Genomic DNA, 22956 nt, shown 5'->3' with positions numbered 1-22956 from the left:
TATATTTTCCCCTAATTTTTTTTAGAGTTTTATATTTTTTTCTAAAAAGTTGAAATTTTAAGCTTTCATTCCATAAACAAAGATTGAAAATCGGTTGAGCTGTTCAAAAGTTATGATATTTTTAAAATAAAAAATCTAATGCGCTGAGATCTACAGTGAGTACCGATAAGAACACTGATTTTTTATTACAAAAAAAAACTCAAAAACTAAAAAACATACATTGCTAAAAATTTTACAGTAAACGTAAAATTTTCTGAACATTCGAGAAAAAATGAGAACAGCAATAGCCCCTTTTGTTCTAAGGACTTCAAAACACGAAAAAACGAAAATGTTTATTATTTTTTAAAACCAAACTTTGTGGAATTTTGTATTGTTTTTGAAAAGTCAAAATCTTTAGCATTCATTTCGTCCAAGAAAATTGAAAATCGGTCAAGCGGTTCAAATTATAGTTATAATTTAAAAAAAATGCAATGTCGCGATTTTTTTGGTCACCCTATTTTTAATATGGCCACCCTAATCAAAAAATAAAAAATACGTGTATTCTTATTTCGGATAAGGAACAAAATAGCAAATTTTCACGGAACTCGGTGACCCACTAGATCGGTTTTTCATGGAATGGATGTACAGATAAATACGTCACTAAATATTCAAAGAGCTACTACAATTTACTCAGATTATTAATTTATTATATGTTATTCCTTCAAGTTTTATTGTAAAAGTGATTACTACAGGTTCTATTATTATGATTCAATATTATTGAAGCTTTCGATCAACTCTTAATGAAGACAACTGGTTTCTATCTAATTAGTGATTATTAGCATTTTTGATACTAATTAGTAACATGCTCACTTTATTGGCCTATTTCCACTAGATGACCCTTTGGGGTCATGCACAAATTACGTCACGCTCCAAGGGGGGGGGGGCGGTCAAGCCAAGCGTTATAAGCCTTACAAAATTTTCGAAGGACAAAAAACGTGACAAAGGGGGGGGGGAGTCTAAAGAGTCGAAATTTAGTGTGACATAATTTGTGTACCATCCTTTTTAGCTGAATGACACTCGACAAAATTGTATCTTACTAAAACAGAAGGGATATGAAAAACTGACTGAAAATTTCAAAAAATTAAAAAAGAAACAAGGGTTTTTTTTATTTTTGAAAATATCTAGAAGTAAAACTCTGGAGGTTGAATCATGTAGGACAAGGAATAAAATATTCTATTTCTATCCTATGCACGAAAAATCGTTAAAAGGTAACGCGAAAAATATTTATATGGCGAAAAGCATCTAACGAATTATTTCTTAAAATTGGGAACTATTTTCGAAAAAATATTTGGTTCCGGTTGCACGTTATGATAATGACTATCACGCTTACCAAATATTGTTTCAATTAATGCCTTCATTTACGAGAAATTTGAAGTTAGATGCCTTTCCCCATACAAAATAAAACGAGAAAACTTCTGCTGATCAACTGTGGACAAGATCAAAGTAGGTAATCCATAGGACGCAAACGTTGGCAATGATCTAAAAGAAAATCCGTAATCATCATTCAATACCAGTCGAATCCTCTAAAATTAATTGACCAGCCTATTCTAGCTGTCTTCTCATAGCAGCTCCATTTATGGTACATTTACCCTGATAATAGAGCATCAAATTGTGTCCCATTTTTAATCTGACAAACAAAAAAGATTTGACTTGTATTTCCCTATACACTGTTAAAAATGCAACTCTGGGTTTCATATTTAGAACTAACCTTTCGGGATCAAACAAAGTTGTAGAAATTTCTCAACTTATAGAAGAAAAATATTCGCCTATGGTTGATTAAATATAATTATATTTCGTCATATTCGATAAAAACCATTAAGACAAGTGATGGATTACAGAGATCGGCCTTACAAACTAAACGTCACACGACATTTCATAGGACTTATCATTACAGATCACCTGCAGCACGGCCTTTGCCAGCAAGTTTGAATTCTTCTTCACGAAAACGGCACTCCACGCGGCATCCTCTCCGCTTCCGTTCGCCGCCTGACCTTCCTCCTGCAGCAGCGAATCATCTTCCGCGGGGGATTTTGGGAACGACACGTAACCTTCGGAACCTGCCATCGCTTCGCCTAGGTCATCGTCCACCTCGCACTGCGTGGCCAACGGAGCAAAAACCACTCTGGCCAGCGTCCACAGTCGCGTGTCGTGCATCTTCTTCTGGGCCCAATACTTGATGATGTCGAAGTCCTGGTCGTCGGCGTCGCAACGTTCCTGGTGTTGAATTTCCCGGATTAGGTCCTCCATGGCTGATTCGGGGGAACCCTCGCCGAGCATCTCCGTCAGGAAGGCGTTCATGCTAAAATCTCCCGGCGACTGCATGGACGTGGAAGAGGATGGCGTGGGGCAATCCTGTTGATCGTCCCCAGAGCTGTCCTCCATCATGGTGTAGATCGATTGCAGGAATGTGATAATTTTCTCTTTCTTGCTGTGGTCGAAGAGCTTCGAACCGCGGAAGTTCAAACGGGGATCCATATACAGAGCAGCTCTATATGGTGCAAGTTCTTGCAACTGCTGCTGTCGAGTTTGCATGGCCCTGAGAATGCAGTCTCTGAAGCGATTAATTTCCAAGCAGCCTATTCTCCCATAGGCTAGAAGCCATTGTAGATGGAAGTCGCTTAAGCCGCAATCTCCGATCTTTTCTGCACATTCGTACAAGGGTTCAAAGGCAGCCACAAACTCATCGATGAAGTCCCAATGCATGTACAAAGCAAATCCTGGATAATTCAGAGTGAACTGCTCATAGAACGATCGATCGTCTCTCAGGGCTTTCATCATCAGATACGTCCCGAAGCCGTAGTTATTCTTATCCGGGGTTGTCGGATATCGGCCGTGCCAGGATTGGAAGTAAGCTTTGTGCTCATCGTGGCGGAAACTCTTCACCATTTCAATGACCTCCTCAACGACATCGGCGCATTCCTGAGTGGCTTCCGTGGCCACCATGCTGAGCAAATGTCTACCACATTGGAGCACGTTTACATCCGTCAGCGTGGCATTATACTGACCTAGGATCTCGATGAATTTTGAGTCATCTGCGTCATTGCGCTGTTCTTCCATTTCATCCTGGTTTAAGGTAACCCGACCGTAATCGATCGAGATCGTGTAGATTTGCCACTGTTCCAGATCGCATCGCTCCTTGATCTTGTTGAATTTGTCCTCGAAATCCATGCACGTGCTGGTGTCGTCCAGGGTAAAGACACCTGTATGAAAAGAAACAAATTAGAAGTTAGAAAACTCGTACCCAATGATGGCTATGGCGATGTACCTATGGTATATTGAAGATTCCCTACAATCAATAAGAGTTTTCAAATGTTACTCCTACTCTACAATTTTCATTAAAAATTGATTCTATTTCGAAAAATGCCCGATTATCGACGACTTCGAGTTTCTCTTCTTCTTCTTCTTTCTGGCGTTACGTCCCCACTGGGACAGAGCCTGCTTCTCAGCTTATTAACTGAGTTATTAACTGAGAGCTTACTATGCCAATGACCATTTTTGCATGTGTATATCGTGTGGCAGGTACGAAGATACTCTATGCCCTGGGAAGTCGAGAAAATTTCTAACCCGAAAAGATCCTCGACCGGTGGGATGCGAACCCACGACCCTCAGCTTGGTCTTGCTGAATAGCTGCGCGTTTACCGCTACGGCTATCTGGGCTTCGAGTTTCTGATGTATGTATGTATACCTTTAGAAATTATTCCAGGGAATCCTCCAATGAGTTCTACAGAAAGTTCAGCTTCCTTGGAAAATTTCGCAAAGAACTCAGAAACTCTTGAATGAGTTTTGGGGATTTGGTTGAAAGAAGTCCTGTATGAATCTTTGAAAGATCTGCTAGAGTAACTACCCTGTACGCGCCATACAGTAAGGTCTCCTATTAGACACATGGTTCGGCGGCGTTATAGAAACGCCGTTATAAATACGAGACCCATGGCTTATGAGATTTCATCAATTTGGGGGTGTTGTTGAATATCTATATTAAGAGATAGCATAGTACTGTCTTCAGCGAAGTTTCAGTGCTAAGTACGATCTACTTTTAGGAATTGAGGATCATCCTTTTATTTGAGAACTTGGCAGGTAGGGCGCTTTTTCTGACTTCTAGTTATTTTGGAAGGTTGATTTGATGTCTTCGGAAGGGTTGTTTAGTAGCTCAAGGGCTACGGTGATCATTCTGATACGGAATTACGCCACCAGACGGCGCTAATGTGCACGAAACTAGAGTTTTGCAAATATCTCAGGATCCTGATCACTTGGAAAGATGGCGTCTTCGGCAAAGTTGTTCAGTAGCACAAAGGCTAACATTATTTGAGCCAAGAAATTCGAGATTTTGTCACCAGGCGGCGTTAGTGGCATGGAAGTTTAATTTTGTTTGACAAATTTGCCTGTCAGAAATCCTGGAATAACATTTTGGGAAATTTTCAGAGCAATCGATGCAACAATTTCTGGCTAAGTATTTCCAATTAGAATTCACGCAAGGTGAGGAAAATAGTGACTTTAAAGACCATTTTCGTTTAAAAAAGACTTTAGTGACCTTCCATTAAAAATTGAGACTTTTAGAGACTTACATTAAAATAAGTCTGGAGTTCTGCTGAAGGAATTCTTGCATGGTTCTTGCAAGGCAATCTATTAATGAATTCATTTGAACATTGTTGAGAAACCTTTGAACGGCTGGAAAAAAATTAATGTAATCCCTGTGGAAATCGCTGAAGGTCAATTGAAGTACTCAAGAACAAACTCTAGTAGAGTAAATATTGATTGATCTTCTGGAACCCTTATTTGTGTGCTTGAATAAAGCTTGATTAAATGTTTCTGCTTGATGATGATAATTTACTTTGAATGTACCTACTGTCAAACGGGGTATTATTTTTTTTTTTTTTTTTTATAAATCTTTATTAGAGTGTATTTTAACGCACGAGGGCTAGTTCTACACTTAAACGGGGTATTAGCTTGCAGCACTTTTCAACTTCAAAGCTATATGGATGAAAAATTTCAAGATTCAAATTAACCAAAAACAATCTGGTATTCTCATCGCCACGTAAATAATGCCGCGCGGTATTTATTTTATTAAAATTTGATTTCCTGGAATCAGCAGAGAATGAAAATATACATTTTTGATACTACCACTCATGAAGGATTACATGTACCACACAGTGCTACCTCAAGTTAACTATCAAATACTTAACCAATACCGTGATATTTTGAGCATTCAACATTTTACTGCACTGTCCATAAATGTATAACAATCCCAGGTGCGTTTTCGCCAATTTTTAGTTAAGGTGCAAGAAAAAATGGCTCAAAAGTCAGAACTGAAAAAGCAGTTTTCTCCTTTTAAATCAATAAATTTATGAAAATAAGAACACACAGCCTTTCTATTTGGCAAATAAAAGAGTTGTGTGTTTTTATTTTTTTCGGTTTGTCGGTTTAAAAAGAGAAAACTGCTTTTTCAGTTTTGACTTTTGCACCATTTTTACTTGGGCCTTAATTATGGGAAACGTCATTAAATTGCATGCACTTGCATGGTATTATAAGGAAACAATACGTTTGTTCTAGAAATGTTATAAACAATATCAAACTTGGTCTGTCCCACGTTACTTATAAACGCATGTCAGTCTCGCGACTTGTGTGATAAGGACTCACGACAAATTGTGTTGATAAGGAAGTCAAGTAAGGGAAATATTTTTACCCACAATTGTTGCCGTAACCCAGAGTGTTCAGAAAAAAATCTCCGACACTTAGACGGAGCCGTTCGATACAGCTAGATGAAATACAAAGCTATTGGATTTCCTTGGACCGCCTTCCTCGTACGCCGTCTTTGAACACTCGTTCCACACTCTTACGAATACAGCTAGTTTGCTCTCGTGAATCCAATACCCAGAACACCGTGTTCTCTTGCGTTTTTGGCGTTGATGACAACGGCCGTATAACTTCCGCTAAATCCGTTTCATCAGTCCTCGTCGCATATTCAATGTTCTCCAACGATTTCAAATAGCTTACCTGATGCTCAGGTACCGCTCCGGGGGAAACTGAAAGCTTCCGTCACCGTCAGCATTGCCGTCACAGCCGTCCTTATCGTCGAAGCCACCAAAGTTGTCTACAGAACCCGCGTCATTGTCCAAAGGGCCGCCAATACGGACATTAAACTGTCAAAACAACAATAATTTACATGCGAAGAACGATTCATCACAGTAAGCACTGATACCAAAGACAAATTAAAGACCTCCATGTCCCTTGCAGTTGCCCAAAATTTTATGGCTCAAAAGGTAATCTAGAATGCCGTGAAAAGTGTACTGCGATCTGTCAAACTTGGGTACCTTTTGCACTACCGAGGGACCGAATGCAGTACTAGAAGTGGTACCCAATTTGAGCCCGAGTGCAACGGACCTGCTGATACTGTTATGCGTTTATTTTCGTTCATTCGAGAGCAAATAAACGCATATCAGTCACACTTACATTTTTCCCGTATATTAACTTATTATTTGAGAAAATGTATTAACAAAATGTATTTAATACTGTAGTCAATAGTTCATTGCACCATTTGAGTGCAAATTTGGGTGCGAAAACATCACATTTTCAAATAACTTGGAGTGAATAAAGCAAGATTTGTATGCTCACGTCTTTTATCGCGTTTTTCTTAGGTGCGTTGTTTTGCTAGTGGGACTGGTATGCATTTATAGGCAGTGCAGTGAAAGTATGACAATAATCAGAAATAGCAGACTATCTATTTAGACACCAACACGTTAATGCTTCCAGTGGACAGATTTGTCCTTTGGAGGAAGCACCACATTAGACAACGGACTAGCATGCAACGCCCAGTGGCACAGTCGGAAAACATTCCTCACGAAAAGTTTACCGGACTAAAGCGGGAATCGAACCTACACTCCTTGACACGATGCGGCTAAATGCCTGACGACACTAATCGCACGGCCACGAAGCCCACATCTATTTTATTTTTTATTTATTTTTTATTTAATTATTTTTTATAATTGATAATCTCTTTGAAAATTGATAATAATATAATTCTGAGTATCGAGCCTTTTCGATTGAAAAATCAATTTGTATTGTCATGAGTGTCCAAACATCCCTGGCAAATCACAAGACTTAATAGCTAGTGGAGTCATTCTACAGCTTTAGTGCATTTTTTTCTACATATACCATAGGTCATGCTTCATATAACTTATTTTTTATACATATTTAAATTGAATTAATGTACCATATATTTTTGAGCCTGTTGGTTTTTTGACAAAGGTTCCAACATATTTCATGCAAAATGTGCACAATGGCAGATTTACAGGTTACTCTTCGTACAGATTTATAAAATTATTCACAGTTTTCAGGAAGAAAAAATAAATAATTGTAATGATAATGCGATCCTTGTAAATCTTCTAATATGTTATACCAAACGTGTAATGAAATTATTAGGATACAACATTTTTAACATAATTGTACCAATAATGCAGCTTTGTTCTTTCATGCTTTTTGATAACAAACGGCTAGAAATATAGGGAAATTGTGATTAGAATTGTTATTGCAAGTTATCCTACAAAGATATTCAAAAGTTGGATTTTGTTTAATGTTCAAGCGTGAAATTAGCAAATCTTCTATATGGTGCTTTTGTACACTATTAGATACTGTAACTAATAGTAAATACTTCGAATGATATATTTTTACCGTTTTTGTGGTATAGGCACGATTTTCAGTCTTGATTTTATGCGATCAAACGTGTGATATGATTTTCACTTCCAGCAAACCAATAACAAAAAACAAACTTAAATTCTAGCCAAAATCTTTTTTTTTATACATAAAGTCTATACCGGTCTAATAAATTAAAAGATGTTTACTCAATGCTACAGAGAACGTCAAATCGGTTGCATGTCAATATGTTGCAAGTTCCACCCCTGTTCTAAGCTACCTCGTTTGACAGTATTTAAAAAACATCAAAAATCCCTAAGAGTTATGCATTAAAATTTCCTAAAACACACAGCGAGAAAGCTGATGTCCATGGTGCTGTTGTGGATTTAGTTTTCCAAATATATTAAATATCTGTTCTGATGACACCCAAATTTCAGTATGATTTGAAACATGTATTACATAAATCAACTACTCTACCTACTCCTCAAATAAGTGTTTATATAAGCATTTTCACAATTATTAACTGAGAGCTTCCATTGCTTATTAACAGTTTTTTATACCTTGATACACGGTGCGGCTAGGCTTACCAGAAGAATTTTTCAGAAAGGAGGACATTTTGCTTTACTGGTTTTGAAAAAGGAGGACATTTCAAAAATTTGCCATATCTTAACAAATGTTTATTTTTGGAAAAAAAATGCTATTGGAAAATACTGATAAGTGAACCATTTCTTCAAGAATCAACCTGAATCAATCAAAACCAGTTTGAGGAAGCAAAAATAGCGAAGTTTCTACACCCAACACTAAGTAATGACAATTAGAACACTTAGACAAAGTGATAATTAGAACACTGATAAAGCTACTTACAACAGTGATAATGATCAGACGAATCTTAATTTTTTACCTTTTATACAAAACTTAATTTAAGGGCATACTTAGAAAACATATTTTATTTTACTCTGAGAAGTGCAAAAATTTTTGTTTCGATTTCCTGAGCAAACGGGGAAATCATTTTGTAATTTTGATTTTTTTTTCCCTAAATGTTTAGGATCTTTTGTATTGTTAAATAAATGGACTTTTATTCCGTTCGAGACCTAAGGTTTAATTGTTGCATAATAGCGTTTTCGATAAGATGAATAGATGGTGTGCTTCTTCTAGACAGATTTCCATAGAAACGTTTTTTCTTCACTATTTTTTTGTTAAATAAGAACATACATGGACCTGTATTTCTCATTTTCAAGAAGAACTTAGCTGATACCCTTTAAATTTGGTTGATAAATTTGCCCTGATATAATCCCAATATTATTATTATAGAATATTGTGCTATATAATCATAATTTAAGTGCAACCATTTTTATCTTGATAACCCAAAAGCATTTTATACCCGATAGATCTTTATGCAGCATGGGAGAGGTCGCTGTTGACCGAATATGCACAGCGACGAGATAAGAAAGAGTTCATGAAGATATCCTTCATTATCTAACAATTAAATATTATCTAGCAAAACAAATCAGAAACACTTTTTCAAAAACGATTCAAAAATCTTGGAAATATATAAACATATTTTAAAATTTCAAATTCGTAAACGTATAGATAAAAGTGAAAATTCACAAAGCCACCAACATTGGTTTCAAATTGATAAATCCTTTATCCGTATCCAAGACTGATATATAGCTAGAGATTCTCAAGAATAAATGAGCAGAAAACAAATGGATAAATTGAATATTCGATTTATTTGAAAAAGGAGGACATTTTCAGCTTAAAGGAGGACGGGAGGACGCATGATCAAAAAGGAGGACATGTCCTCCCAAAGGATACCATCTGGTAAGCCTAGGTGCGGCTTATTTTTTGAAAGTTCTCAAAACTATAAATTCGAGTGCTCTTCTGAGTTCAAATCACATAAAAAGAGAAACTTCAAAGTTTGAGCTAAAAATATCTAGCTTTACAGGTGGCGTAAGCGATTTGAAAGTGAATTTTCAAGTTATAAAATACGACGTTCAGCGAAGTCTTCATAACTTTGTTATTTTCTAACCAATTTCAAAGTTTGTAACAACATCGAGTGCTACGGAAAGCTCAAGCAAGACGGTTTTGTTTTCGGCACGCCGAAAACGCGGTTCGCGTTGCGTGAACGCGAAAATATATTCGTGTTCTGTCGAGGACGGATTACCAACTGGTGAGCTCGTTTCATGCTCATGATTACACATTTTTTCATGACAGCGTTACTTTTATGTAATATTCAAACAAACTTTGTATGGTTCGTCACTACAAGTGTCGACATTATGCCTGTTTTATACAATTTCAACCAGGATTTGGTTCTAGGGGGGGTTTTGTGAACTTGAAGGTAATATATTTTTGGGAAAGAAAATCGGGTGAAAAAAAAAATTCATGCAGACATAATAATATTGCTAGGTTAACAAAAAACGTAACACTATATGCAAACTCAAGCGTTTCTCATCCACTCTAGGCATACATATTTATATAAATTATAATTATCGCAACAACTCTACTCGAAGATATTCAGTTATACCTGGTGAAATTATTCAAAAGCCTCACTACTGAAATGAGTCAGCCTCTGGCTGCAAATCTCGATAATAAAGATAACATTTTTTTCAAATTCGAAAATATGTTTGTTTTGGCATGGAAAAACCTTCGGATTCTAAAAAATCATTTCGTTCTTAACAAACATTTTCTTAGATTCTAAGGTTTAAGGTGAAGATGAATCGAAGCCAAACCTCAAATTTTCAAGAGCACGGATCTGGAGAACCGAACACCCGTTTGAGCTGAAAACTTAATCGATTGGTCACCACCAGCGAGTGACCAATCGATTAAGTTTTCAGCTCAAACGAATGCTTGGTTCTCCAGATCCGTGCTCTTGAAAATTTGAGGTTTGGCTTCGATTTATCTTCACCTTAAATATGAATGATTAAACTTGATTACAATTGCAGTCGTGAGCATCAACAACAGCAGACGAATGAGGAACCACCACCAATCCATGGTTTGAAGGCAGTACGGAATATCAAAGATCCCCGAACTCCAACAGAAGCATTGAACAGTGATGATGCGGAGCTGTGGAGAGCTGCCATGGATGAGGAGTTTCAAGCGCTATTAAAGAATAATACGTGGGATTTAGATAATTTAACCCTTCAGTCGTCGCGTGGTTTGCCACCGTCAGAACCACCACGCTGATGCTGTGTACGATAAGCGAGGTTTTTTCACCACTGTTGTACAAAGTACAACAGCGCGACGACTGAAGTGTTAATAAACCGGTGCGAAAACGATTGGATGCAAGTGGTTGTTCAAGACCAAGGTTGATGAAAAAGGGAACGTCGTCCGATACAAAGCAAAAATTGTCGCACAAGGATTTACTCAAAACTTTTGAGTCAAAAGTACGGAGTGGATTATGATGAAGTATTCGCTCATGTAGCCAAACAAGTTAGTTCCGCATATTGCTGAGTATTGCTAGCCATAGAAAGATGCATGTGAAGCACGTAGATGTTAAAACAGTTTATCTTAATGGACAACTGGAGGAAACTATCTATATGCGGCAACCTGAAGGATCCGAGCGCAAAGTTTGTCAATTGGGTCCTAAAATTTTGAATAAAATCTTGTTTTTATTCAATAACACGAAAAAGCATCTTACTGCAACTACTTTAGCAATTTTTCCCGCTCAAATAACGGCTATATCATGTTTAAACTTTAATTTAAAAATTGGGTCCATAAATGAACCTTGACACTTAAGATCATGTTTGACGTTCGCTTAGGCGACAAAAACACCACAGGGGTTTTAGTTTTACCACTGAGGTTGTTCCTATCTGACATTTCGGAAGAGACACGGAAAACAAAATACACCCAAAATTTGAGTTTAAGCCAAGGGGTGTGACAAAATCTAAAAAAATGTTTTTTTGGGCTCAAACCAACGGAAAACATTAGAAAATTGAGTAAACATATGTTATTGGCCTAATCTTAAGCGTTTGGCACTAAAATTGGGACAGGGCTTTAGGACCCTATTAAGGAGAAGTTTATATGGATTGAAACAATCGGCGAGGGTCTGGAACAGAAAAGTCGATTCAGTATTCAAGACGTTAGGTTTCAAACAGTGTCGAACTGATCAATGTTTGTACAAGCGCAAGACCACAGGAGGAGCGACAAAATTTATTCTGATTTACGTTGACGACATGATTATTATTACAGCAACTGAAGAGGAATTTGTGTCGATCTACAACCAGCTAGAGAAGAACTTTGCCGTTACAAATCTAGGAGACGTACGAAGTTTTCTGGGAATCGAAGTAGAGAAAGACAATGAAGGATATAAACTCAATCAGCAAGCATACATTCGCAAGTTAACCGAAAGATTCAATTTGCAAAATGCGAAGCCATCCAAAGTTCCGATGGACACAAGCTATTTACAGGAGAAGGAGGAGAGAGAACCGTTATCTAGCAAATCGCAATATCTTAGCCTTATCGGAGGTCTCCTGTATATTGCAGTGCAAACCAGACCGGATATATCCGTAAGCGTTTCGTGACTGGCTCAGAAATCAAGTTCACCGAGTCAACAGGATTGGAATGAAGCAAAGAAGGTACTGAGATATTTGTATGTAACAAGAGATTATAAGCTGAAGCTGAGATCATCACGAGAGAACCTATGCATGTACGTTGATGTTGACTACGCAGGAAATTGCAGAGACAGAAAGTCGAATTCCGGGTACCTAATCAAATATGAAGGAGGAGTTATTGCTTGGGGTTCGAGAAAACAGACAAGCGTAGCTTTGAGTTCAACAGTATTTCCCTTGCTGAAGGATGCCAAGAATTAATTTGGACTAAGCGACTGTTGGAAGAAATTGTTGAAGAAGATATTGGACCAATCACCGTATTTGTAGATAATCAAAGTTGTATAAAACTCATTGAAGGTGACCGAATCGAACGCAGGAGCAAACACATTGATGTACGACATTTCTTTGTGATAGATCTGCAACAAAAAGTAGTCATCAAAATGAAATAATGTCCAACCGAAACAATGCTGGCAGATATTCTTACGAAGCCTCGGCAACGTGTACGTTTGGAGCAAATACGAAAGATGATCGAAATACTACCAGATCCAAGATTGATTGAAGGGAGGTTCAGTGATCTAAGCAGTCAGTGGGTGCGAAGTGAGGTCAGCTACAGGGGAGGTGAAAGTGACAGCTGGTGAGCTGGCTAGCTGGCGAGTACGTTTTCATGTATCGTTACCATGGGAATGTTAGGGATTGTTTACCACAGAAAATAAATCCTACCGGTAAGTGAAAATTTTCTACCGCATTTCTGAGTTACGTTTACCTTCTTCGTGTGTTTTAGAGGATGTAAAATGCAAGTGTTTTATTAATTAAAGTGAGGAAAAGCTACTAGGATGCTACATTTCTTCTATGACTAGTGAAATTAAAAGCCGAACGAAACGGGATGGAGAATGGCTGTGAAAAATGTTTGGAGGTACGTCTTGAGTTAGCACCTTCAAACCAAAACAAACTCGCCAACTGTCACCTGGTATTTCAAAATGGCGAATTAAACATTCTGACACATTGAAGTACCTCCCTTCTAGATACCTTGACCAGATCCAATCGAGGAGTGTTATCAGTACACTCAAAATAATCCAAACGTCATTGTTACGTGAAAACATACGTGTTTTTTTCCATCGCACTTTTCACGTAGCTCTTACGTTAATCATAGGTAGCCCAGAATGAACGCATGAACTTTTGAACTTCGTCCATTCCACCGGCGCTACAAGTAAGAGCTACGTGGATTTTTCGGTAGCCTTTACGAAGCGTTTCAATAGGACCTAGATGGTTTTGCATTAAATTAAATAGAAAATAGACCAACCTTATCTCTAATAGGCTTTGGAAGAAAACTAATTCCCAATTAGAAAATGTGAACAAATCTAAATGATTGTGATATTTTTATATTCAATCTGAGCATTGTGAATCTTGTTTCCCAAATGTTGTGAGTATGTTCTGTTTTGTTGCAGCCTTCGCGTGCTATAATTGGTAGAGGTTATAAATCAGGTGTAAAATATGAAGTAATGCAGGGATTCTTCGGTATTCAAAGCATATTTACCTTAAAATCAATCTAACACAGGGTTTAAAGTTCAGCAGCTTCTGAAGTTCTACAAAAATCAAGCGGGCGCCATCTTAGGATTTGCGCTCAACACCGAATGTACGTACAATATGCAGATGTCAAAATGAACTTAGGCACCTACGTGAATTTCATGTAAGTGCGATAGGTAACCTCAGTAACAATTACCGATTCACTATTTGATGGTTATGAATGGCTTAGGGCCGATTTCTTCACCTCCGCTTACGCCGTAAACCACGTTTACCCATACGATTAAACCAGGTTTAAGGCCTAAGCGGTGGTGAAGAAACCGCTTATTAGTGATCTTTATCTTAGTCAGGTGAAGTGAAGGCAAAATGAATTTGGAATGATCTACGTGATTTTTCACGTAGCAATGACGTTTGGATTTTTTTGAGTGTAGGCGTTTGGACCTGAGTTTAATCATAGTAACCCCACGGTGTACTATATTTAATTAATTTTTTATGCCGTGAGTAACCCTAGATAAAAAATGAAAAAATAAATCTTGTCATTCACTGTTCAACTCTCTAACCAAACAGTAGTTCTTTCTACGACAATATACTAAGAGGAACAGTATTTTCATTCGGATGACAATCGGGGCGATCCACCCGAATGGATCGAAGAACTTCGACGAATCGGACAACAATTTGCCGATACATCTTTTCGATGTCGGCACAGAAGGCAATCTTGTAGGTGCGCCAGCGAGTGAAAACGTTGAAGAGCGATTCGTTCACGTTCGGTCCCACTAGCAGGCGATCATTCAGTGGCACCCCGGAAGCACTCTTGCTCGAGGCGTCGAAAACGACGCGAAGTTTCGTCGTTTCGCTGTCCACTTTCCACACACCATGATGCGGAAGGTAGAAGGATTGTTGCGGTGCAATCGCCACCTCGCATGGCGGTATCTTCTCCATGTGACCGAGAGCCTCGTACTCAGTCATGAACTTCTGGTAGTGCTGTTGTAATTCTGGATCGATGCTGAATTTCCGATCCATGGCCTTGAACCGCCGGATGGCAGCGGTAGCTGATTCGCCCAGTTCCGGCTTGGAACTATCGAAGGGTAGGCGAACTGTATATCGTCCAGTTTCATTCCGATAGAGGGTGGAGTGAAAGTGTTCAACAGCGCGCAGCTCGTCCGGGGTAAGCTGCTTGGAATCAGGTACTTCTTCCACCTCCCAGAATTTCCGGAGCGTTCGATCCAGATTCATGGTTGCTGTTAGTCCGAGCATCGCGTAACGGGTATGCCTCCTGTTGTCTTGCTGGACTTCCCGTCGGTGATGCCACTCACGAGAATGTTGGCGTTGCGCCTTTCCAGGCCAAGACGTTTGAGGGCTGGTTTGCTGATGAGCGAATTCATACAGGCAGCGTCCACCATTGCCCTGAATGTTGCTAAATTGCTGCTGCTGGTCCTTCGCGGGGCTGGCCGGAATCGGAGGCAGAGCTGTCACCACTTGTACAAAGTAGTGAGTAATGTTTTTTCTTGCATTGTTTGCACACCACTGCAGACGTGCAGTTCTTCACACTATGGGTCACTTTAAGGCAATTGAAGCAGAGCTTGGCTCGTTGCACAAAATCTCGACGGTCATTCGCTGCTATCCTTTTGAAGCTGGCACACTGGTATATGGTGTGGGCCTCAGAGCACTGCGGGCAAGGCTGCTGAGTGCTTGCAAGGAAGCTTTGAATTTGCTTACCGGTTTCGTGCTTTGGTCCACTCTTCGATCCTGCTCCTTCTTCGTTGCGGTGTCGGTCCCCTTCTTGGAAAAGGACGCGAAAGTTTCCAAGGCATCGCATCGTCGCTCAAGGAACGTGATGAAATCTTGGAAGCTAGGATTCTCCTCGTCGACTAGCTTTTGTGCCCACAACGAACGGGTTTCTCGGTCGAGTTTCACCAGCAGCAAATGAATAAGCCACGGGTCACGGGATTCGTATTGCTCTCCTAGAGCTTTGAGCTGCCGCGACGGTGTATGTACTTCTTCTTGTCGTAAAACTCGTTCAGCCTCTCCCATACTTTCACATAGTTGGCGTCGGTGATAGTGAAAGAACTAACCAACTTTTTCGCTTCTCCATCCGGTTGGGAAAGCAGGTACTGCAGCTTCACGGAATTTTTGAAGTTTTTCGAATGAATGCAGCTATCGAAAAGATCCTTGAAGGTCCAGTGTTTCCGGTCGCCTTTGAAGACCGGGAGGGCAATCGTTGGCAAGCGTACTTTGAGTGGAACTTGGCTTCCGTACGCTTGAGCGTCAGCAACCGGATGAGAAAGACTCACGGAACCGATTTGGCCAGCCAACTGCGACACGTTTTTCGAAGCTGCAGCCTGGGACGTAATTAAGATTCGCTGCGAATTCAAAAGCAACCATATTGCCTCTCGTAGATCATCCGCTGGTTCGACGATTGTTCCTTCACTGCTTCCGTGGGGGTTATGTTCCTCGAGCAGCTTCATGTAGCGCCCTTTCACTTGGTATTGTGCATACTAGTAATCGCTGCAACGTCGCTCAACTGTCGCGTCGCTGGACTGTTGAGCGCTTTGCAGTTCAGTGCTCCAACGACGCATTAAAATAGCCTGTTTCGCTCGAGCACTAACATGAAAAGGTCGCCAGCGACCAGCGACGTTTTGATCACGAGAAGTAGTTGAGCGAAGTTTGTGTTCATTCTTGCTTTTGTCTGCACTGACAATAGTATAACTCCTCGAATTCCAACCGGTGGTTGAAAATCGAGCTGATTTCACCAATCGCTTCAGTTTGATCTTCGATTTCACTTTGCACCTTATCAAACTGTTCACAAAGCTCGGAAATTTCTGCACTTCGCCGACAGGAGGCTTCCGTTTCCGAATCGTTTCCATAGCGGTTTCACGAATTATCCGGCGACGAAGGTCCAAAATGTACGCGAGGGAGCTAACGGGACGTAAAAAAACACGGCGGACTACTTTCGAACTCAAAATGGACTGCATTAATTTAATTTTACATTTACTTTTAGTGAGCACCTTTTTTACGACCGATTGGTCAGACGCCTGTACTTTTTCTCGTCTTCTCTTAGCGGAAAAAGAAATGGAATAATGTTGGCAGCGCGCGGCTGCGATGATGACGTTTTGCGAGGGATGTGCACGAAGTCTACACAGCATGTAGGGATGGACTACACGCGAACAGCGACTTTCAATAGATACCGATCTGGTTTTTTTCGCTGCTGGTCTTTTTTGTGCTAAGATTGTAAAAAGCTCAATCCTGCCTAGTTCGGGTAGTGACTACGTTTAGGTTAGCTCAGATCAATCTTCAGCATAAAAGAACAGCAACGATCAATCTTTGCAGACTCATGCAAAATGGTACAGCCAGAGTAGAGCAAGTTCAAGAACCCTACTTTCGTAGAGGGAACTTCTATCTAGGTAACCTTGTGGATCCAGTTTTTGCTACTTTCAGCAAACTTGAAATGGCAAACTCGCGCTCCATGCCCCGCGCATGCGTTCTCGTTAATAAAGCAATCGTTGCTACACTCATTTCTAAGTTAACTACCAGAGATGTATGTGCTGCCACATTCGATGTTTCTGTTGGTGACCTCAACAGGAAATACGTCTATTGTTCGGTATATTTACCACATAATGAACCATCCCCAACGGATGACTTCAAACGAGTTGTCGTACACTGCGTAACAAAAGGCCTTCCGCTGATTGTGGGCAGTGATGCTAATGCTCATCACATTATCTGGGGAAGCTCAGATGTCAATTTGAGAGGCTCCAGTCTGATGGAATACTTAAGTAGTACAGATCTTGGATTACTTAACATAGGCAATCGCCCAACCTTCATGGTATCTAATAGAGAAAAAGTGTTAGACATAACGCTCTGCTCGAATAAAATCAGTCACGAGTTGACGAATTGGCATGTAACTGCGCAGACATAGCGTTTTAGGAATCCTCGGTCAACAAACTGGGAACCCTACACTGAATTGGTTGCGATTAAATTTTATGGATATTCTCCGTCCATTGAAAATCCAAGTGATCTGATGCCGTTGATACTACAACATCCTACATTATGGAAGCTTTTGAAGAAGCATGGGGGAAACCCTTTGGTGGAATTCCGATCTGACTAGACTCAGGAAACAATGTAGAAGGAGTTGGAACGGACGCCGTTCAGCTGGATCAGAGTCGTTCAAGTCGGCTCGCAAGGCTTACAAGAAGGCACTTCGTTCTGCTGAACGATCCGGCTGGAAAAACCTTTGTACAAATGTTTCCAGTTTGAGTGAAGTTAGTCGGCTGAACAAGATCCTTGCAAAATCTAAGGATTTCCAAGTGAACGAAAATCGCTTACCTGATGGGACTTTACTTTTTTATGAATAAGTTTTAGAATGTTTATTCAATACACATTTCCCCGGATGTGTGAAATAGCTTCTATGGATGAACCAAATGTCGTTTCATGTAGTTATGAGTCTCTGGCTTTGGCTCGCAGTATCGTAGCTACTGAATCGATTCAATGGGCACTCAATAGTTTTGCTCCTTTCAAATCACCAGGAGCAGATGGGAATTATCCTGCTACATGTAAGCAGTTTTGTTACCGGGTTTTCCAGATCCTGTCGTGATATTAGTATGAAGTTTATCACGGACGTGAGTCGTATGAATAAGCGAAGAGTTGCAGACCAATCAGTCTGACCTCTTTTCTTCTGTAATATCTGGAACACATTATCGATTATCACATCCGTGATGTCTGTTTCGCAAACATGCCTCTTCATGTGAATCAACATGCTTACCAATCTGGAAAGTCCACAGTGACTCTTTTAAACAAAGTTAAGCCTGAATTTTCAGGACATTTGGACATCGTCACAGCCCTAGTCCCAACCGAACATCAGCCCTACTTACCCAACATTTGCTTGCAGATGTAGCTATCGTTCATGTACGAACAGGACACCTTCACCAAGTACTGTCCACCCTTGACCATAGTTCCATGCAGCTGCAGCGCCACCAACCTCCCACGTATGCTCTCGCAAATCATCTCTCGCATCTCTTTGGCCGTTTTGTCGACAAACTCCTTGATCCTGTCCGTGTCCATTGTCATCTTGAGTGCGTCCAGCAGCGGACCGATAATGTCCTGCATTCCCGACCACAGAAGACAATCGAATGGCAATCCGTGCATAGTAACCAGCCGAATGAGTCCGCACAGGAACTGGTACCGGTTAACTCTCGCAAGCACCTGCACTCCGGCCATATCCAGCGTCTTCCGAAATTTGGCAGTAGGTTTATTGTCCGCATCGATTTTACCCAGGTCAAGCCGTTTGTAATCTTCCGGGTGGAATTTACACAAATGGCGAGCAAAGTTTCCCGGGTTCAATCTCAACAACGGCTGCTTATAGGTGCAACCCATTCCCAGATTGCAGATGTAGTCCAATTCGGTTTTCTTCACAATCGTCAGAATTTTGGATTTGATCGTCTTTTTGGATTTGGCCGATTGAATCCGGTGCCGGGTCGATCGGCTGCTTTCGCTCGTTTTCGTCATCAGCAGAGCGGTGTACACAGCTGAGTGGAAAGATTTCAGATGCCGGGCAAAGTTCCGGACCACCAGCCGGTTTACGGACGTGAAGGAACAGTTCTGAGAGGCTTCGCATTTGTAGCCGCCATCGGGTGTTTTGCTAGTGATCGACAGAATTTTCTGCTTAAGCGCAGATGCGTCGAAGTCCTCCATGATGCTGAAAACGTTAATTTTAATATTAATGGTAATATAAAACTAAAACTGTTAATTCTAGCGTAACATTTGAAAAGGGCCTAACTGCAAAATGTAAACAAACTTGATCATTCATTATTCGTATCATTTTTTACGTAAATTACTCCTACATACTCTTACGGGCATGCAAAATGCATTATTAATGGTAATTTTATTCAAATTTAAAAGGGCCTATCTGAAAATGATAAAACTAAGAGGGCCTAACTGGTCATAAAAGGGCCTAACTGAAAATTTCCATCAAAATCAGATTGGCCCTTCCGTGCATTTTTAATTTTCCTCCATATTTTTCAATATTTAGCCATTGTGTAGTGTTTTTCTCACATAATGGAACCTAGTGAAATATTTGAAAAGGGTCTATCAGCATAACTTCAAAATTGAGAAATGCTCGATTGAAGATTCTGTAACATATTGATTGTTACTATTTTGAACTCATTGCTATCTAATAGTTTTAAACTTTTGTTCGACACTCATAGTCTATTACTGGGCCACGTAACGTTTTAAATCTAACATAACATAAAAACTAGTAAAAAATGTTGAATTCAAACATCATCGGCAGATAGGCCCTTTTACGAGCCTTCAAACCAGTTAGGCCCTTTCAATTAGGCCCTTTAATTGAACATGGTTTCAGTTAGGCCCCTCCAGTTAGGCCCTTTTATTTAACATAGTTCCAGTTAGGCCCTTTTGGAATTTGTTAATTTTATTGATTATTGAATAGATTTTCAAAGTTTTAGAACAAAATCAATCGATTATGTGAGAAAATCAACATTGAATATTGAAAATTCTTTATTGAAGATTCAGTACTATATTGATTATTCATATTTCAAACCCTTTCTCCTATTTATTAGTTTTATACTTGTGTTCGACACTCATAATAGTCTACTAGGTGGCCCATAACGTTTAAAATCTTAAATAACAAAACAACTCGTGAAAATGGTTGAATTCAAACATCATCGGCAGATAGTCTGCAAACCAGTTAGGCCCTTTCAGTTAGGCCCTTTGATTGAACATGGTTTCAGTTAGTCCCCTCCAGTTAGGCCCTTTTTTTAAACTTAGTTCCAGTTAGGCCCTTTTGGAATTTGTTAATTTTATTGATTATTGAAGTGATTTTCAAAGTTTTAGATCAAAATCAATCGATTAGGTATGTGAGAAAATCAACTTTGAATATTAAAAATTCTTTATTGAAGATTCAGTACTATATTGATTCCTATTTCAAGCCCATTCTCTTTTTACTAGTTTTATCATAATCTTAATGCGAAGTTAGTTGAAAAACTGATTTTTTATTCTGAAAAAAATCAATTACATTAAAAATGTTGAATAATTTTTATTTGTTAACTTTTATTTGTTGCCTTTAGTTGTGGATCGAGTTCCAAAAGTCGCGATTTTCACAAAAACAAATTCGTTTGTTTTTGTAACAGCCCTGCAAGAATTCTTCTTATACTTCTTCTTGGCATTACGTCCTCACTGGGACAGAGCCTGCTTCTAAGCTTTGTGTTCAATGAGTACTTCCTCAGTTATAAACTGAGAGCTTTTTTTTTGACAAGTTGCTATTTTCGCATTCGTATATCGTGTGACAAGTACGAAGGTACTCTATATTCAGGAAAGTAAAGGAAATTTCCATTACGAAAAAACCTGGACCGACCGGGAATGGAACTCAGACACCTTCAGAATGGCTTTGCTTTGTAGCCGCGGGCTTAAACTGCTCTGCTAAGGAAGGCCCTCAAGTATAAAACAAGTAAAAAAGTGAATGGGTTTGCAATAGATGTAATCAATAAGGTACTGAACCTTCAACCGAGAATATCCAACATTTAGCTATTACATTGTTTTTCTCTCGCTTTATTTTATTTAAAAACTATGAAAATCACTTCAATAAGCAAAAAAATCAATAAATTCCAAAAGGGCCTAACTGGAACTATGTTTAATAAAAGGGCCTAACTGGAGGGGCCTAACTGAAACCATGTTCAATCGAAGGGCCTAACTGAAAGGGCCTAACTGGTTTGAAGATTCATTGAAGGGCCTAACTGCTGATGATATTTGAATGCAACCATTTTCACGAGTCGTTATGCTTTTTGAGATTACTAACGTTCTGGGCTACGTAATAAACCATAATGAGTGTCTAACACAAGTTTAAAACTAGTAAAAAAAGTAAATGGGTTTGAAATATCAATAATCAATATGTTGCTGATTTTGTATAGAATAGTTTCCAATATGTAGCTTGTATGATATTGTGTTGTTTTCTCACATAATCATTAAATGTTGTCGAACAATTATGCAAATCACTTCAATAATCAATAAAATTAGCAAATTCAAAAAGGGCCTAACTGGTTTGAAAATTCGTAAAAGGGCCTATCTGCGGATGATGTTTGAATTGAACTATTTTTACAAGTTGTTGTGCTATTTCAAATTCAAATCGTTGTGAGCCACGTAATAGACCATTATAAGTGTCGAACACAAGGGGTTATCCGAAAATGACGTCCATCAATTGGGGCCTCCTCCAATGGGGGGATGTACGAAAATGTGACAGTGCATGGATTGGGTATTAGAAAAAGCGTGACAGAGGGGGTAGAAGGGTTCTAGAAATCCCGAAAAACGATGGACGTCATTTTTGGATCTTCCCCAAGTATGAAACTAGTAAAAAGCGAATGGGTTTGAAATAGGAATAATCAATATGGTACTGAATCTTCAACCGAAAATTTCCAATATATAGCTATTATATAGTGTTTTTTTCACATAATCGCTAAATTTTGTTCAAGATTTATGCAAACCAATTCAAAAATCAATAAAATTAGCAAATTATAAAAGGGCCTAACTGAAACCATGTTCAATCAAAGGGCCTAACTGAAAGGGCCTAACTGGTTTGAAGATTCATAAAAGGGCCTATCTGCCGATGATGTTTGAATTCAACAATTTTCACGAGTTGTTGTGTTATTTGAGATTAGAAACATAATGGGCCACGCAACAGACTTTGATGGGTGTCGAACACAGGTATGAAACTAGTAAAAATGCGAATGGGTTTAAAATAGGAATTATAAATATGGTACGGAATCTTCAATTGAGAATTTCTCAATGTTTACGTTTTGCAGATAGGCCCTTTTCAAATGTTACGCTAGAATTACCTTCTTTTGTTGAAAATTTCACGAATTTTGCACCAGAAGAAACTTTAAACAATGACGCGAAAGGAGAGAACAACAAAAGCCGATAACTGAACGAAAGACGCGAGAGACGTCGAAAACAGTGATGGCGTAGCAGAAGCAAACCGAAATCTCGCGTATCATTTGAAAAGCGCCGGAAAGACCAACTCACCGAAAGGGAGAATGCAAACTTTTTTCACATACACTGAGAACAGCGTTGCAGTTGAAATTACTATATTAGAGGGTTAAATTTAATACACAACGCCACTTGATTTGTGCAGACTAAATTTGCATTTATTTCAAATATTTTGTGCATTCAATTTTACCATGGCACCACCCGGATAATAACGTACCATTCAGTGAATGGAACA

General features: G+C 39.2%; 1 protein-coding gene across 2 annotated transcripts; it reads right to left on the bottom strand.

Annotated features, from left to right (window-relative positions):
- Nucleotides 1–1806: 1806 nt before the first annotated feature.
- Nucleotides 1807–22687, bottom strand: LOC110674715. Of its 2 annotated transcripts, XM_021838771.1 has the most exons (3): nt 22571–22687; nt 18599–19422; nt 1807–3239 (listed from the first exon to the last, which is right to left on the bottom strand). In XM_021838771.1, exons 2-3 carry the CDS (start codon nt 19416–19418, stop codon nt 1894–1896), a joined length of 2166 nt encoding a protein of 721 aa, XP_021694463.1. In that variant the 5' UTR covers nt 19419–19422; nt 22571–22687; the 3' UTR covers nt 1807–1893. The 2 variants fall into 2 exon arrangements, with proteins under 2 accessions (XP_021694463.1, XP_021694465.1); XM_021838773.1 differs by lacking the exon at nt 22571–22687 and having other exon boundaries at nt 18599–19473.
- Nucleotides 22688–22956: the final 269 nt, after the last annotated feature.

Source organism: Aedes aegypti, chromosome 1, assembly GCF_002204515.2.
Source record: "Aedes aegypti strain LVP_AGWG chromosome 1, AaegL5.0 Primary Assembly, whole genome shotgun sequence".
In the NCBI taxonomy this organism is placed as follows: Eukaryota; Metazoa; Arthropoda; class Insecta; order Diptera; family Culicidae; genus Aedes; species Aedes aegypti.
This window is presented reverse-complemented; position numbering and strand designations above follow the sequence as displayed.

Bases quoted from the DNA above. Each gene is read 5' to 3' on its own strand.
- LOC110674715 (XM_021838771.1), bottom strand. From the start codon at position 19,418: ATGGAGGACTTCGACGCATCTGCGCTTAAGCAGAAAATTCTGTCGATC. The intron at 3,240-18,598 runs GTAAGTAGGGCT...CTTTTCATACAG, and splicing joins CATCTGCAAGCAAATGTTGG to GTGTCTTTACCCTGGACGAC.